General features: G+C 60.9%; 2 protein-coding genes across 2 annotated transcripts; one reads left to right on the top strand and one right to left on the bottom strand.

Moving 5' to 3' along the window:
- The first annotated feature begins 4,731 nt into the window (after positions 1–4,731).
- On the top strand, positions 4,732–7,740 carry CAV3 (caveolin 3). The gene is made up of 2 exons (XM_071439204.1): positions 4,732–4,845; positions 7,399–7,740. The coding sequence occupies exons 1-2, from the start codon at positions 4,732–4,734 to the stop codon at positions 7,738–7,740; spliced, it is 456 nt and encodes a 151-aa protein (XP_071295305.1).
- A 2,255-nt stretch (positions 7,741–9,995) lies between these two features.
- On the bottom strand, positions 9,996–17,072 carry OXTR (oxytocin receptor). Its single transcript, XM_071439279.1, has 2 exons — positions 15,706–17,072; positions 9,996–11,633 (listed from the first exon to the last, which is right to left on the bottom strand). The coding sequence occupies exons 1-2, from the start codon at positions 17,069–17,071 to the stop codon at positions 11,392–11,394; spliced, it is 1,608 nt and encodes a 535-aa protein (XP_071295380.1). The 5' UTR covers position 17,072; the 3' UTR covers positions 9,996–11,391.
- Positions 17,073–17,468: the final 396 nt, after the last annotated feature.

Genomic DNA, 17,468 nt, shown 5'->3' with positions numbered 1-17,468 from the left:
CCGCATTCCTGCAGAGTTACAGTGCTTCCTCCACAGCCTGGATTTATATCCACATCCAAACCAAATAAATCATCAACCACAGCCCCTAAACCAGCTCACTTATCACACCAAGTGTGAATAATGAAATGTCATAATATTTGCCCAAGACACGTGGTTTGTTTGCTTTCAATAAATAAAGTCTAGAAGGGGGAAAAAAAAAAAAAAAGTGGAGGTAATGCTTCCTCTTGGTATTGGTCATTGTTGGGAGTGGGAACGGCCTCTGGACGGGGGGAGCCAAGGCAGAAAGGGGAGAAGAACCCAGCTGGAGCCAAGGCATCCCCCTCTGCTCAGCATCCCCAGGGAAGGCGGCACACCCCAGGCCAGGGCAACCCAGCCGGGCTCGGCTCAGCCAGGCATGGCCCTGGGCTTGGCTCAGCCGGGCTCGGCTCAGCTGGGCTCGGCCCCCCTGCACAGCCTCCCGCAGGGAGCAGGGAACTGCAGTGAGTCAGGGCAGCCCCTGCTGGGCTCCATTCCCCTCCCAGAGCAGCCTCTGCTGGGCTCCGTTACCCCCAGGGCAGCCCCTGATGGGCTCCGTTCCCCTCCCAGAGCAGCCCCTGATGGGCTCCATTCCCCTCCCAGAGCAGCCCCTGATGGGCTCCGTTACCCCCAGGGCAGCCCCTGATGGGCTCCGTTCCCCTCCCAGAGCAGCCCCTGATGGGCTCCATTCCCCTCCCAGAGCAGCCTCTGCTGGGCTCCGTTACCCCCAGGGCAGCCCCTGATGGGCTCCGTTCCCCTCCCAGAGCAGCCCCTGATGGGCTCCATTCCCCTCCCAGAGCAGCCCCTGATGGGCTCCGTTCCCCTCCCAGAGCAGCCCCTGATGGGCTCCGTTCCCCTCCCAGAGCAGCCCCTGCTGGGCTCCGTTCCCCTCCCAGGGCAGCCCCTGATGGGCTCCGTTCCCCACAGATCAGCCCCTGCAGCTGCTCCGTTCCCCTCCCAGGGCAGCCCCTGCAGCCGCCCATCCCACCCAGGGCTCCGGGACACCCCCTATGATGGAGGGCACAGGCAGCTCTCGCACTGTTGCTGTATTTACTTGGTGCCTGCAGCCCTGGTTTCCAGCAGCTGTCAGCGTGCCAAGCTGGGATCCTAGGTGCTCACAAACTTGTCAGCTTTGCCTCTGGGTAAAGTAACCCAGCTGGCACGCTGGGGCCAGTGCTGCCCTCAGGGACCCCCAGCCCACCACCAGTGCCACAGACACAGCCTGGCCATCTGCCATGGCCACAGCTGCTCTTTGGGAAGGGAAGGTGCTCGGCAGCCTCACTGGAGCCTGAGCCCAGCCCAGCACTCAGCTTTGACAGGCAGTGCCACAGAGAAGAGAGCCACAGCAGCTCAGGGAGAGCAGGATGGGGAAGAGCAGCTGAAAGCTCCACATGCAAAGCTCCCGGCGCTAGAAATAGGATCTCTGTTCTGTGCTGGGCTGTCAGGAGACTCATCCTGCTGCAGGGCTTGAAAGGATTGTATTTGCAGGCATTTGGAGCCTCCTGGCTGTGCCACAGCCAAGGAATGTCCAACCCCTTTGTGCATCTCAGCCATGGGGCAGGGCACGCAGGGCACACAGGCTCCCTTCCCTCCTGACCTTAAACCTGCACTACAAAACGCTGTTTGTGCTCATTCCCTCCTCACTGAGACACTTTTAACCACCTGGTTTCCCTCTACACCCAGTGCAGCTGGGTAGGAGCCTTCCCTGAGCCATGGCTGGGCTCCTGGCACTGCCCCTGGCACCTGGGACAGGGAAAGCATCATTTGACTGCTGCCTCTCTGGACTCAGGAGAAAACAAACACCACCAGGATAATCCACAGCCAGAGGCAGGCTGGGAGCCCTGCTCTAACCAGCAGCACAACTGGTTAACTCTGATTATCTCAGAATACCCCGCTGGTTATGTCAAGGGATAAATCAAGGCAAGACTGTCTCTTGATAAGGAAAAGCCAAGTGAGGCTATTTTAAAATGAAAATGCAGAGGAATTCAGAGTGCCAGTGAGAGAGAAGAGCTGAGATTAGGAGGTGACACAAACACAAGCTGCAAGAGGCCTCTCCAGAGCTGTCCTGCGCCTTCAGCAGAGGAGCAGCAACACCCCAGGAGCTGCCCAGAGCTGGATTCAGCCAGAGCAGCCCTGGCAGTACCCAGGGCAGGGCTGTGAAGCACCTGCCTTGGCTGGGGCTGGTCAGACCCCACTGCTGGAGAGACCCCCAGCACCACCAGCCAGAGGGGTGGCAGCTCCTCAGCACCAGCACAGCTCCATCCCCACACCCAGCAGGACAGACATTTGTCCAGCCTTTGGAACCAGCTTAGCCCAGAGCCAGAAAGTCCTGTGGGAGAGGAAATGGGCTCAGCCCCTGCCTGAGGGGCTGCACAACAGGAGAGGCAGCTGCAGATGGGTCCTGTGGCACCCAGGTGCCATCAAACTGCCCTTGGGTGCCTCTGTGGGGCTCCATCTCCTCTCAGCTCACCTGAGGCACCAACAGCCCATACCAGGGGTGCTGATGGCAGCTGGTGTACCCGTGGCATCTCTGTGACCCATGAGAAAGGTGCCCAGAGCAAAAAGAAGCTCATAGGTCAGATGAAGACAAAAGGAAGAGCTGTTGATCGTGGACCATGGGATGAGATGCAGCCTCAAGGGCTGTCACAGCTGATCTACAATGTGGGGCTTCACAGGAAATAAAGAACTCAAAAAAAAGAACAAATAAAGAAGCATTTCCACAAGGACAGCCCAGACCCTGGCCCATGGGTCCCCAGCATCCCACCAGGATCCCCAGCTCCTCTCCAGCTCTTACAGCGAGACCAGGATGCAGAGATGGATGGTTGTGTATCACAGGGGCAGGAATCTGATATTCATAGACTTTCTCTCTGTTTTAAAGGGCAAGACTCCTTGTATAGAAACAAACTAGGACAACAGCTTGAATGATAAATCACCCTTCTTCTGTACTTCCTCTGTGAAATTTAATTTTAATTGATATTAAACATGACAGAGCTTCTGCTCAAACTCATATTTGCCGGCCATGATTTCTGCTGCCTCTGCAGGGCTAATGCCAACACATCCCTGCCCTCAGCAGCCTCTGTGCCACCAGTCCTGGAGGGCTGAGGGACCACCCAAACACAAGAGCCCCGTGCCCCTCGCAGGGCCAGGACACTGCCCAAGGTAGGACCTTCACCCAGGGCTCTCGCACAAACCCAGCCAGGCTGGAGCCCTCAGTGGTGCTAGCAGGGAGGAAAGCCATGCTCCCAATTTCTCCTTCTTTACCATTCCTTCACTGCAGTTCTGGTCTGCTCATTTCCACAGGAGCTTTGATCTCAGTGTGCTTTATTTCTGCTTTGTGCTTCTCTGCTCAAGAGAAGTAAATCTATTTTGCTTGCTGGGTCCTAGCAGCAGGTTATTTATCTGACTTGTAGCAGGCTTCCAGGACCCCAGCCTGAGTCCTACAACCTGCCCAGTCCTGCCAGTCTGCTCCACGAGCAGCGCTGCCCTGAGAGCACCCAGGAGGCTGCTCAGGCCGGGGGCAGCGCTCACTGCCTGCTCCTGCCGAGGAAACGTTTCACCAGCACCTTAACAAATGTAGTCACAACGAAAGGTGTGGATTTCAGTGAAAAAACCTTCCCCGGTATCCCTCTGAGGGCAGATCTGTGCAGCAGACGGAGCAGAGCAGCGCTGAGCTGGTGTCCCTTGCCCCGTGTGTGTGCCCCTCTGCTTTCACACCGTGTCCACAGCCTGGAAGTGCTCGGAAATGCATTTATTTATAGCAGCTACAGTGCCACGGAACCTTCCCGTGCCTCTGCCGCCTGCGGGACGGAGACCTGCACTACCTGCGGGTGCGCGGTGCGCTCTGACACCGGGGCCGGGACACCTGAACGGGGCCGGGGACACCTGAACCGGGCCGGGGACACCTGAACCGGGCCGGGGCCGAAAATGGCTGCCCTGCAGTGCCAGCCCCGCTCGGGGGCTCTGCAGGGGCACCTCCACCCTCCCCCAGGAGCTGCCAGGCCCCTTGCTACCCCTTCTTGTAAAGGGCTTTTTTCACAAAACCGCCACTTTTAAACAAATCCTCAGATCAGAAAGGCAGGAGACACTGAGGAGGATTAGCAAAGTACAGCCCAGGTTAAATAAATATTAACCAAGTATCCCTGGAGGAGATATTCCAACCAGTATGGTTCTGTGGTTTGGTCTTGGATTTCCTCGAGTTTCTGTGGGTGGAAGGTGGAAGCTGAGGAACCCAGGCTGGCACCACAAGCCTTCTCCTGGCCTCTGAACAGCCCCTGAGGAGCTCTGGCCAGCCCAGGACAAGGAGCTTTCTCCAGGTGATATTTACAGACACAATTCCTGAATCCCCGAGCTGCTTCATTTACAGACTCACAAACAACTCTTTCTTTTAGGCTTTTGAGGACTTTTGCCCCAATTTGGGCATTGTTTCTCCACACAAGGGTAAAATCCCACCAGCACAGCTGGGCTGAGGGGCTGCACGCCCACCCCTGCCCCGCTCAGAGGCCACCAGCCGCCCACACACATGCCATCCCCCTGAGGTGGCAGCACAGGGGCTGGCCCAGGAAAGCCCCTTTAAGGGACACTTCAGGGCGGCCTCGGGAGCCAGGACATTAATTTTAGCCTGGAGCAGTGCCAGGGGCACGGGCAGCTGCTGCGGGCGGGGCCAGCGCCTCCCTGTCCCTGTCGCTGTCCCCCAGCGCTGCCCAGTCCCACCCAGCCATGGCCGAGGAGCACGGGGAGCTGGAGGAGAGGATCATCATCAAGGACCAGCACACCAAGGAGATCGACCTGGTCAACAGAGACCCCAAGCACATCAACGAGGACGTGGTGAAGGTAGGGCCGTGCCACGCCGCGCCCCAGCAGCAGCAGTCGGCGTTTGGGGTCACACCTCGGGGTGTGCTCGGCCGCGCTCGGCCCCTGCCCGTGCGGCCCCGGCAGGGCTGTCCCCAGGGCTGGGGAGGGCACAGCCCTGCTGGCTGGGCGCATGCCTGGCTCCAGTTAATGCCGCATTTCCCGTTCCTTGAATGGGCTCTCCAGTTTCATTGTGGCTTGACAATTTATGGAGATCCTTCCTTTGCACCAGCGAGCTGGCAGCCAAAAATAACACAGAAATTAAATATTGCCAGTTTAAGGGGATTTTGGGGAAAGGCTGCTGGCCTTGAAGGCACCAGTGTCAGTGCCTATTGTTTGAGGTGTTTGTAAAAGATTGCTCTCCCCAGGGCAGCCCAGAGGTGCAGCACCCCCAGCTCCCTCCCCCTGTTTCTGACCAAGAGGAATTCCCATTCTAACTCCTGGGCTTCCTCTAGACTCCCTTAGAACTGCAAACAAAATTTGTCTCTGTTAGCAAAGATCATTCCAGCCAAGGGAGAACAGGAGGAGGTGGAAGGGTTTTGTTAAAACCGTGTTTGTGACTGTCACAGCAGAAGGGACAGCGGGCACAGAGCTGCTCACACAGGCTTTGTTACAGGCTGTGACCTTGACAGCGCTGCTGAAACACAAACCTCAGTTTGGGCATGAAAACACCATTCCAGCTATAACCATGGTGTGGTCAAATGGGATGAGCTGTGACAGTGACAGCCATCCCTGCTGTCTGTCATCCCTGACAGCCACACCTGCCCCTGACACCTCAGCATCGCCCGTGCCACTCCCTGCAGTTCATCCCACAGCCCTGCCCGGGGCATGGGGAGGTGCCAGGCCAGGGCAGCCCCATCTGCCACGGCAGCAGGGACCAGCAGGGCCGCTCACCCCAGGGCAGGCAGCGCTTTGGGGCTCCCCAGCCTGGGAGCACCACCAGCCACGCCTGGGTAACAGTGCCAGCAGTGTCCCAGCCGTCACAGGGCCCCACCAGCCCCTTTCCCCAGCCCCTCCCTGCCTTTCCCCAATCCAGGCTCACCCACTCCCATGGCCACGCTGCTGCTGCAGCATTCAGAGCTCAGCATTCAGAGCTCAGCATTCAGAGCTCAGCATTCCTCCACCTTAAAATAGCCCGGGAGGGCTGGGGAGGGAGGGCAGAGGCAGCCCAGGCAGGGGCACAGCTCACCCTGCTCTGTCCCAGGCACATCCCAGCACGCAGGGCACGGCAGCAGGAGGGCTCTGGAGGCACGGGCAGCAGCAGCTGCAGGGCCCCACTGGAGGAAGGGCTCACCTGGCCCTGGGTAAACATCCCCAGCACCACAGAGCGGCAGCAGAATTTGGGGTCATGCCACAGAAGTGGCACTGCCCACAGAGCCTGTCACAAACCCCTCCAAGCACGGCACCAGAGCAGGGCACGGCTCCCTGGGTGAGGCTTTCCCAGCCCAAAGGGCTCCATGGTTCTATAAAGGGACAGTACCTGCACGTGCTGCTCCCTGAGCACCTCCAGCGGGATCCAGACTCAGCCTGAGCCTCCACTGCTCCTCCAGGCCCACTCCCAGTGTGGTGGCAGCAGAAGGAACAACGGGGCAGAGCCTCTGCTTTTATATTCCACTGCTCCCTCCATCAATTGGTCCCCGATGAGCTCGTCAGGCAGCTGGGCATTAACCTGGGCTAGTCCCCAGCACACCTGGGTTTCCTGGGGGCTGCTGATGGCACCTCAGGGCCAGCTCTCAGGGCTGCTGTCTCCTCATTGTCAATACTTCTGTCAGCACCCTCTGCTCACTCCAGGAAATTAAAGATGACACAGAGTGATTTGTGATCCAAGTGCTTCCAAAAGCAGAATGAATATTGTTATTTAACACGAACGTACAGACACGTCAGCTGCTGGAGGGGAGGCTGGGCTGGTTTTCAAGACAAATAGCTCAGCTCATATATTCCCTGGAAGTGAGTTACACCCCAAGGGGATCTCTGTGTGGAGTTTTGGGGAGCGTGTGTCACTCAGAGACACTCGAGTGCCGGCACAGATGGCAAGGGCAGGGCTGAGCCCCAGCTCCCTTCCCCAGGAGGAACATGGACAGACAGCACTGAACACCTCTTCCTATGGGTATGAATAAATAATCCATAAATCCAGAGGGTGCTGGGTCTTTATTAGCACAAACACCTTCCTGCCGAGTGGGCAGCCCCATCCCTGAATGCTAAAAAAGGGCAGGAACGGGCTCTGGCTGCCTCTGCGGCCAACACTCCCACTCACAGCTCCTGTTCCAGGGGCTCCTGCCTGGCCTCACCTGACTCCCCAGCTCAGGAGATGGCACAGGGACTGTGACCCCCCTGCCGGGGCCTCAGCCGTGGGCTGAGCCGCCAGTGCTGCCCACAGAGCCCTGAGCCCTCTCCCAGCCCTGCAGGGCTGTCCCTGCCCCAGCACTGCCCCCACTCTCCCCCGGCCCCTCCATTTGGGATCTGCTCTCCCCTCGTGCTCACATCAGGGCCTTTGCTGACCCCCAGACCTCTCCTGTGTCCTCTGCTCTGCCCCAGGTGGATTTTGAGGATGTGATAGCTGAGCCCGTGGGAACCTACAGCTTCGACGGCGTCTGGAAAAGCAGCTACACCACCTTCACCGTCAGCAAGTACTGGTGCTACCGCCTGCTCTCCGCCCTGCTGGGCATCCCCCTGGCCGTCCTCTGGGGCTTCCTCTTCGCCCTCATCTCCTTCTGCCACATCTGGGCCGTGGTGCCCTGCATCAAGAGCTACCTGATCGAGATCCAGTGTGTCAGCCGGATCTACTCGCTGTGCATCCACACCTTCTGTGACCCGCTCTTTGAGGCACTCGCCAAGATCTGCAGCAACGTCCGAGTTGCCGTCCGCAAGGAGACTTAGGTCCTGGCAGCTGCCCCAACACCCTCACACAGCCCTCTCTGTGCAGGCTGCCTGCCCTCGGGCACAGGACACCCCTGTCCAGGGAGGAGCCCAGACATGGACACCCCTGCCCAGGGAGGGACCTACACAGGGACACCCCAGTGAGGAACCCGCACAGGGACACCCCAGTGAGGAACCCACACAAGGATGCCCCTGTCCAGTGGGGATCCGCACAGGGACCCTGTGGCACAGGAGCCCGTGGCAGGACCCCGCAGCAGAGCTGGCTCTCAGGGATGCTCTCTGCTCACAGAGGCAGGCCAGGCTGCTCCTTACCCAAAGCCAGAAGCCTCAGGAGAAGGGAGCCCATGGTGGCCCAGGGAACAGCCCAGAGGCCCCTGTGCCCTGCAGGCCCCCAGAGTTCCTGGGAGGGACAGGGACAGCAGCCCCTCCTGGAGCACAGCCCTGGGCACAGCCCTGTCTGTCCACGTGCTGGGTGAGCACTGGGGCTGCAGAGCTGCTGCTGGCCACTGCCCAAAGCCTGCCTGCCCCTGCATCCCTTGGGGCTGGGCTGGTGCTGACAGAAACTCCCCCACAGGAGTTATTGTTTGTGGCAAACAATTGCTGTGGTGGGAGCTTCTGCATTAAATGCTGCACAAAGCTTTTAGTGATAGAATAGCTAAACCAAACGCTTTTCATGCCTACTTGCATTTCAGCCAAGCTGTGAGAGCCAGAGCAGGCCATGCATGACATGTTGTGTCTGCTCCCAGAGCGTGAGCTGATCCTGGGCCAGCTGCAAACCCGCCCTGGCACTCCGAGGCTCAATTATGTAATTAGTTGTGGAGCATTGTCAGGTGCTGTGGGCAGGGTCCAGGGCAGGACAGCACGGTGGGAGCCAGCCCTGAGTGTGGCCAGGGGGGACACAGCGCCTGGGGGAACCCCAGCTCAGAGACAAGCTGGGCTCTGAGCAAAGCCCGGCTTGGCTTCCCAGGCAATCTCCATGAGACGCCTTCAGTCAGCTCAGCCACACGGGGTGTGCACCCCACAGGCCAGGGCTGTCCCTCTGCCCCAATGGACAGGGAGAGCAGAGGAGGGAGCCTCTGCTGGGGCCCTGCTGCTCCGGACGCAGGGAAAGAGGAGCCAGGGCCGAGAGGTGCAGCTCAGAGCTGTTTCCTCCCCTGTACTGCCAATTAACTGCTTGGTCCCTCTTCCACGGAGCTGCACTTTCACTTTGAGGCCCTTGAATGCTCTTTTGGCTCCAGCCTTAAGTGCTTTGCTGAACCAGGGCCCAGGAGGTCTCCTTGTTCAGAGGCTGCTCTCAATTGTCTCCATGTGCGCCTTCCCCTTGGATTCCAACAAAGACTTGGAGCCAAAGGCTCCTCTAGTGCCACGCCAAGGACAAGAAAGAACCAGGGTTTCTGCTGGAGCTCTTCCAAGGGCTTGGGATTGTATACTGCTGTTATTCCATAGCAATGTGGTACCCAAGCTCCAGCAACATCAGGGCCCAAGGAGGTAATTTTAGGGAGGTGGAGGAAAGTCTCAAAAAAACCTTCATTTTTTTGTGAGAATAAAAATAATTAAAATCAATTGTATAATGGGCTTATACTACTTGTTGTTGTTGTTGTTCTAGTAGTTCACTGCCTGATCCCAAAAAACCTTGAAATGCTGATGTCCCCACCACATTGCTCCCTGGGCTCCCAGCATCTGGGGCACACCTGCTCACCTGTCAGCACCTCTGTTTCCACTTTTTGCTCCTGGAAAGCTTTTGGCAGAGCATTCACTGGGGCACTCCCCAGCTGCTCTTGCTGCCCCCGCTCTGTCGCAGCCTGGGGCCAGTGCAGGAGCTCAGCCATGGCCCCTCGGGGCTGCAGCACCTCCAGGCCCAGGGCATGGCCCTGCCTGACCCCCAGACACCTCCAGAAATTGCAGCCGGGGCTGAAGGGAATTCCTGTGAGTCCCAAAGCTCCCTTCCTTCTCCGTGCCTCCGTCCCAGAAACATCCACGGCTCTTGTTCCTCCCTGGCAGGGGGATGCACCTCAGACTCTCCAGAAAGGGACACCCCTCCTCCCTTGTTTGGTGCAGGAGTGTGAGGCTCTCAAGGAGAAGGAAGGTGAACGTGGGAAGAAAATGCTCCATGGTGTCCTGAGGATTTCAGCCAGTCAGCAAATGTGCTGAGAGCTCACTTGGAGTTCCCACCAAAAAAAAAATAATCAAATGAATGTCAGGATAGGAAAGGTGCAAATGGACCTGCTGGCCACAGTGAAGAAATGAAGGACACATTTAAATGCATTTTTCGTGTTCATTCCCATCACGAAAGGCCGGATTACATCGCCCTTTGAGAGCCCCAGCCGTGTCCCCGTGCAGTGCCCGTGTCCCCGTGTCGCAGCCGGCTGTGTGCCGCTGGGGCAGGTCCTGCTGTGGGGCAGGGCACCGCTGGCTCCGGCCTTTCGGTGCTTCCCATCCATCCCCTTCAGCCCCTCGGCCCGGCTCCCCCGCGCCTCCCTCCGCCTTCCACCAGACGCGGTCAGAAAACTTTATTTACAGTATTTGTTAACAATAAAAATCCATGCCGCGAGCGTGCCCTGTGCTGTGGGGCGAGCGATTGGCGCGGAGCGGGGGGAGGCTTGCTGGACCTGCGCTGAGCCAGGGCCGAGCCTGGCTCGGGAACACGGCAGGAGTGTCCCTGTCGGAGCCAGGGATCCCGCACAGCCCCGAGCAGGAGCTGCTGGGCACACCCGGCCAGGGGATCCCAGCCCCAGCTGTGCCCCAGGCTCCTGCCCAGACTCACTGGGCACAGGGAGCAGAGCTGGGCTGGGGACACCCGGGCCACAGCGCTGTCCCTTCGAGGCTGGTCCCTGCCGACCTCAGGAGTGACTGCCCTTGTCTGTGCCCCAGGCAGGGGAAGCAGGGCCGGCATGGTGCAGGGCTGCAGGTCTGGCATGGTGCAAGCAGGCATGATTCAGAGCTGCAGAGCTGCAGGGCTGGCATGGTGCAGGCTGGCCTGGTGCAGGGCTGCAGGGCTGGCATGGTTCAGAGCTGCAGGGCTGGCATGGTGCAGGCTGGCATGGTTCAGAGCTGCAGGTCTGGCATGGTTCAGGGCTGCAGGGCTGGCATGGTTCAGGGCTGCAGGGCTGGCATGGTTCAGAGCTGGCATGGTTCAGGGCTGCAGGGCTGGCATGGTTCAGGGCTGCAGGGCTGGCATGGTTCAGAGCTGGCATGGTTCAGGGCTGCAGGGCTGCAGGGACAGGGCTGCCTCTGCCCCACAGGCTGCAAGTGAAGCGAGCACTCCATGCTGAGACCGTGGTGCCAGGCGCTGCCATCCTGCAGGATCCTGCTGCAGGCGGAGTGGGACAGTGCCCAGCCACGTACCAGGGGTGACACCACCCATCTCCCTGTGCCGCAGCAGCCCCTTCCATCGCACCTGCCCCAGCTGCACCGCGTCCTTTGTCCCTCCTGGTGGCACTCACAAGACACTGAGGTCAGGTCTAATCCCAGGCAGCACTGAAAGCTGGACACAGAATTCCTCGCCCGCTCCCGTCTCAGTTAAATAACGCCTCTTACATGCTTACAGCCATATATACACCTGTGTACAGACCCCTCCTGTCCGGGCCCGCTGTCCCCAGGGAAGCACCGGAGCAGCGCAGCAGAGGCACAAGGTCCCGGCTGGCCGTGGCCTCACGTCGTGGGCGGCTGCACAAAGCTCCTCTGGCTCGTGGCCCTGCAGCTGAGGACGAAGGAGGAGGAGTTGCTCCTCTTGCTCAGCTCGCAGGCCGGCCGCGACTTCAGGTAGCGCGTGGAGCAGCAGAGGAAGCGGCGCATCAGGTCATGGAAGAGGTGCCCGGTGTAGAGCATGTAGATCCAGGGGTTGCAGCAGCTGTTGAGGCTGGCCAGGAGCATGGCAATGATGAAGGGGGAGGCTGCGAGACAGAGGCACAAGAGCTGGCTCAAGGTGTCAGGGCACGGAACACGGCCCCGGGCAGAGCCCCAGGCACCCCGAGACCCCTCCCCGGCAGGGCTGGGCCCGCAGGAACACCCGGGAAAGGAGAGGCCACAGGAACAGCAGGGAAAGGAGAGGCCACAGGAACAGCCCAGGAAAGGAGAGGCCACAGGAACAGCCCAGGAAAGGAGAGCCCGCAGGAACAGCAGGGAAAGGAGAGCCCGCAGGAACAGCCCAGGAAAGGAGAGCCCGCAGGAACAGCAGGGAAAGGAGAGCCCGCAGGAACAGCCCAGGAAAGGAGAGCCCGCAGGAATATCCCGGGAAAGGAGAGCCCGCAGGAACAGCAGGGAAAGGAGAGCCCGCAGGAACAGCAGGGAAAGGAGAGTCCGCAGGAATATCCCGGGAAAGGAGAGCCCGCAGGAATATCCCGGGAAAGGAGAGCCCGCAGGAACAGCAGGGAAAGGAGAACCCGCAGGAACAGCACTGACAGGAGAGCCCGCAGGGACAGCACTGACAGGAGAGCTGCTGCTGCTGCTGCTGCTGCTGCTGCTGCAGGGGAGGGAAGGAGGGGACGAGTCTCAGTTCCAGCGCCTCGGGGTTCGGCTTTTCCCCACCAGAGCTGCGTTTCTCCGCTCGCTCCGGCGTTCCCTGGCGCCGCTCAGGAGGCAGAGCCGGCACGGCCCGCACGCCTCGAGGCGCCCGAAGCGGGAAAGGCACCGCGGCCCTGGCAGCTGCCCTGGCCAGGAGCAGCTCTGGGAGCAAGTGGAGGCGGCGGCTCATTCCTGCACAGCGGAGGCTGCTTTGGGACGGGCTCTCGGCTCCAGCCCTCGGGCTGTGGCACAGCCTCGCTCCTGGGCTGTCCCCACGGCCAGCCCGGCCCTGGCCGAGCCTCGGCCCGGTGCTCTCCCCGCACCTCTCTGCAGCCGTCTTTCTTTCCCCCGAATTAATGCTCCCCACACGGTGCTCTGCCAGGGGGGAGGACATTCCCACATCAGGGATGAAGCCCGGGAGCCTGGCATCCCCGGTGGCAGCGCAGTGCCACGATATCAAGCCCTGGCTGCTGCTGTCTGTGCCCAGAGCACAAAGCACCGGCTGTCCCACCTGGAGGCTGGATCAGCACCGTCTGGTGACAAGGGGCGGGTGGCATTGGCATCTGTCACGGCACCAGGACAAGGAGGGACGAGCCCTCCATGAGGTGGCTGTGGGTGGAGATGGAGCCTCTGTCCTGCTCCCTGTGCCCCAGCTCATCTCCTCAGCCCCTCTGCTCCCAGAGGACACACCAGCAGCGAGGATGAGCACGGCGGCTTTGGCTGCTCTGGCCCCTTCGTGCCTCTGCAAAAAACCACTGGCAGCTTTTAGACCAGTGAAGAAATGTGGCTATAAATGCTACCTTCCAAATTCACCTTTAGCCAATGGATGCGTAATGCCTGCTCTTGTGACGTCTGCTCCAACTACTTTTAATTTCAAGTATATTCTAAAAAATAATTAACAATTAATTTCAAGTAACATTAATATTTCAACAATGATTAATTTCAGGTATATGCTAAAAAATAATTCCATGCAGAGGCACAAGACCTGAAATATATCCCAGTGTTTCTACCCACTTGAAAACATCCAGCCAGGGCTGACTCAGCTCTTCCTCTCTGCAGGAGGTAAATTGAATTTCAGGGAGCTTACTGCAGGGCAGGTCTGGAGGGTGGATCGCTCCCCTCCCTGGCCGGAGCACCAGGGACCCCCGAGGCGTGCTGAACGTGTCCCTCAGGGATGGCCCCTGTCCCCAGGCCCTGCTGGAGGGTGGGCAGACATGCAGGCTGCGCCCCAGCAGGGCTGGGGGGCTCTGCTGCCAACACCAGCACAGGAGGGATGGGACAAGGGGTCCCCAGCTCCCAGCACTGGCTGCAGCACCTGTCCCAGGGGGAAGGGGCTCCGAGAGGGAGGTAGGACGGCCGAGGTGTTTCACAGCCCTGCTCTTGCCCTCACAGGTGCCTTGAGCCAGCTCTGTCCCCAAGCTCAGATCCCGCAGGTGTTCCCTGTGATGTGTGTGCAGCAGGAGCCTCCCATGGAGGGGCCCCAGTGCTTACAGCAGCACCTGGATCATAGCGTGCAGCTCCCACTCACCTTGCAGAGGCTCTGGGGTGTGTGGCCACCCAAGGGGGATCTCTGCTGCCTGGCCAGTCGCCCCCAGTGCAGCTCACGGGGTGCAGTCGTGCCCCCATTGCCGCTGACACCCAGGGACCCCCTGCCCTCCTTCCCCTCTGCCCACACAGCTGTGGGGGGAGGAACAGCCCCATTCCCTTCCCAGCACGGGGAACCCCTCCCCTGCACCCACCACGCTGCCTGGGCCAGCACCCGAGCCCCAGCACGGGAAGGGTGCGAGGTCAGGCAGGGCTGTGGGAATGCTGCAGGCAAAGCCCCAGTGCTCTGCAGAGAGATCTGACTGCGCTGCCCCCCTCGTGCCTCTGGGCAGCCAAAAGGAGCAGGAGAGCATGGAAGGAAGGGCTGGGGTCTCCCAACACTTGTATCCACCCCAGGCTTTTCCTCCCCGTGCCACCAGCGAGAGCCCTGGCAGAGCTCCCACCCGGTGCCGCAGCCTCGGGCTGCCCAGAGGCAGGAGCAGAGCCAGGTGGGAGTGGGGAATGGGGCACAGCCCAGAGGGGATGGACAGCACTCATTCCTGAAAGCAAAGGGGGAAGGGAAAAGGAAAAGGGAAAAGGGAAAAGTGCTGCAAGGCCCACGGCACAGGGTGAACAGGGAAAGGTTCCCCATGCAGCCAGAAGGATTGGGATGGACAAATCCTGTCCATCGAGGGTCAGCAAAGCAGCAGAGATTTGGGTGCTGCCGAGGGCTGTGTGCTGGGAAGGGAGGGGCAGCCCTCAAGGCCGCAGGATTAAAATACAGCACAAGGAGGGCTGCTTCACCCCGGAGCCCGTGTAGGAACTGGAAGTTTTGACCAGCCTGAATCAGGTGGAAAACCCCTGGAGCACCCAGGGAGGTGCATGAGCCACATTCCACTTCTCCTGGAATAAACGGAGCACAGAGAAGCAGGAGAGGCAAAGCACGGCTCCCTGGCAGCCCGGGGGCACACGGCTGCTTGCACTGGGCTGCGCGGCGGGGATGGGCTCGGCACGGGCAGGGCTGGGCTCAGCCGTGCCCCGCGGGCTGCCCGAGCCAGCCGCACAGCCCGGGCCGCCAGGGAGCAGCTCCTCCTCGGTCCCCTGGTGAGCTGGCTCGGTCTGTCCGCGGCGCTCTCAGCCCTGAGGGCCCTTTCCTGCCCCGTCTCCCACCTCACAAAGTCGTGAAGAGTTTTTGCTTAAGGCCTCCCAGGTGGTTCTCCCGTCTGGCGGGGACAGCACAGACCTGCACAGCTCCAGCCGTGTCAGACCAGGCAGGGGGACACTTTCTGTTCTATCTGCAACTTCAGGGACGACAGCAGCCAGCCCAATATAAAAAATGGCAAATCCGTGACACCCAATCTTTAGGAAAAGGTTTCGCTCATAAATCAGGGTTTTTCTACGGGAACCGTGCTCCAGTCAGAGATCAAATAACAGCAGCACAGTGCCGGGGTGGATGGAGCAGGAGGAGAGGGAGAAGGGGCCAAGAGCAGAAGGCAAAAAGTCAGCGAGGAAGAAACAATATAACAAAGGAAAGGAATTCAGGCTCTGCAGCTTTCTCCTGAGCTCCCGCACAGCCCGCAGCATGTCCCAGCACCCGGGGTGGGCAGGGAATCTCCAGGGACCCCAGAGCAGCCCCCAGGGACCGGCACCGTGCGGGGACAGTGGCCAGGCAGGGACAGCCCCTGCACTGCCCACCCACCCTGTGCAGTGCCGGCCCCGAGCCGCAGTGCCCCGGAGTTTGCCAGAGCCACGGCAGCCCTTCAGCCCTTGACCCAGGAGGCTGCGGCTCAGCCACTGCTGCCTGCCGGGGTTTCTGTGCTCAGGACTTTGTCCCCTCTCCCTGCCACCCCCAAGCCCAGCCCGGAGCGGTTCCCCCGGGTGTCCCCAGGGGCTGAGCAGAGCCCCCAGGGCCAGCAGGGCGAGGGAGGGGAGCTGTACCTTCCTGCGGGGCGTTGGTGTCCCACACAGACCACATCTGCACAAAGAAGAAGGGGGTCCAACACACGATGAAGGCCAGCACGATGATAAAGGTCATTTTGACAGTCCGGATCTTGGCTTTAGAGATGAGCCTGGTGCTGCTGACCCTGGCAAACACCATCCCGCCGCGGGAGCCCGAGCCCAGACCCGCGCTGGGCCCGTGAGACGTCTTCAGCTTCACGTTCTGCCAGATTTTGAAGCTGATTAAGCCATAGCAGATGCTCAGCATCAACACAGGGATGATATAGACCATGAGGGTGATCCAGGTAACATAGGCTTTCGGTCCCCAGGGCTGGATGAAATCTGCCCAACAGTCATAAACCCCGTTTCCCACATCCCTTAGAGAAAATATGTGGATCTGAGGGATGCTGACCAGCAGGCACAGCAGCCAGGTGAGGAGGACAGAGACCCGGTCAGCCCTCCTGTGCAGGGACCTCAGAGGCTGACAGATGGCCAAGCAGCGGTCCAGGGACATCAGCAGCAGCATGTAGGTGGAAGCAAACATTCCTACCACCTGCAGGTACTTGATCAAGCGGCAGAGGAAGTCTGGCCCGTAGAACCTGAAGGTGATGTCCCAGATGAGCTGGGGCAGCACCTGGAAGATGGCCACAACCAGGTCAGCGATGCTCAGGTGCTTCATGAAGAAGTACATGCGGGAGTGCTTGTGGCGGGTGGTGTGGATGGCCAGGAGCACGCAGAGGTTGCCGGTCAGGGCGAGGAACAGGATGAGGCACAGCACTGTCACCTCCACCTTGGCCATGTCCTCGTTCCTCTTCAGCGGGTCGGCGGTGCTGTTCCTGCTGGCGCTCAGGTTCTCCAGCCGGAGGCTGCCGTTCCCCAGGGAGCTGTTGATGATCCAGGTGCTGCTCCCCGCCAGGTACAGCTTCTCCATGGCCAGCGCCGGCCCGCATCGAGCCTGGGGCAGGGTGAGGACAGAGAGTGGGCAGAGCTCCTTCCGATGCGTTCCCGTGCGGTAGCTGGCTGTCCCCGCCGCTCTCTCCGCGTCTCCCCGGTTCTCAGTGTTCCGCGGCTCTCCGTGCGCCCCCGCTCCGTGTCCGCTGCCGTCCCCTCCCCGCCGTGCCGCTCCCTGTGCCCGCCCGTCCCTGTCCCCTGTCCCGGCTGGCGGCTCCTCCCTGTCCCCTGTCCCGGCTGGCGGCTCCTCCCTGTCCCCTCGCCGGTCACTCGGCGTCTCCGCCGGCGGCTGCCCCGCCACAGCCCCGGCGCAGGGGCCGGGCGAGCGGCGGGGGCGCGGGCAGAGGCGGGTCCGGCCCGGCCCCTCGGGGCCCGCCCGCGGCCTCTGGCCCCGCACCCGGACCCGCCTCAGCATCTTCCCCGCGCCCTCTGCGGAGCGCGGCCGTTCGCGCACCCGGCCGGCAGCGCCGCTTCCCCGCAGCCCCTTTCGGGCAGCCCCGGTTCCCCCGGGCAGCCCCGGTTCCCCGCAGCCCCTTTCGAGCAGCCCCCGCTCCCCCGGCAGCCCCGTTCCCCCGGGCAGCCCCGCTTCCCCGCAGCCCCTTTCGGGCAGCCCCGGTTCCCCCAGGCAGCCCTGCTTCCCCGCAGCCCTTCTAGGGCAGCCCCGGTTCCCCGGAGCGGTGCTGCGGTGATGGGCGCAGCCCAAAGCCCCCGGTGTCGCGGCTCCGGGCACGTCGCGGAGGGTGGGTGGGTGGGAGCACGGACCAGGCTCACCCCCAGCCCTGCCCTGCCGGGGCTGCTGTCACAGGACACCA

This window comes from Agelaius tricolor, unplaced genomic scaffold (assembly GCF_023055355.1).
Source record: "Agelaius tricolor isolate 1412-34295 unplaced genomic scaffold, bAgeTri1.0.p SCAF_14, whole genome shotgun sequence".
Taxonomy (NCBI): domain Eukaryota; kingdom Metazoa; phylum Chordata; class Aves; order Passeriformes; family Icteridae; genus Agelaius; species Agelaius tricolor.
This window is presented reverse-complemented; position numbering and strand designations above follow the sequence as displayed.

Excerpts from the sequence above, each read along its gene's own strand:
- CAV3 (XM_071439204.1), top strand. The coding sequence starts at position 4,732 with ATGGCCGAGGAGCACGGGGAGCTGGAGGAGAGGATCATCATCAAGGAC. Across the intron at positions 4,846-7,398 it reads TCAACGAGGACGTGGTGAAG|GTGGATTTTGAGGATGTGAT; the intron begins GTAGGGCCGTGC and ends GCTCTGCCCCAG.
- OXTR (XM_071439279.1), bottom strand. The coding sequence starts at position 17,071 with ATGCTGAGGCGGGTCCGGGTGCGGGGCCAGAGGCCGCGGGCGGGCCCC. Across the intron at positions 11,634-15,705 it reads CACCAACGCCCCGCAGGAAG|CCTCCCCCTTCATCATTGCC; the intron begins GTACAGCTCCCC and ends TCTGTCTCGCAG.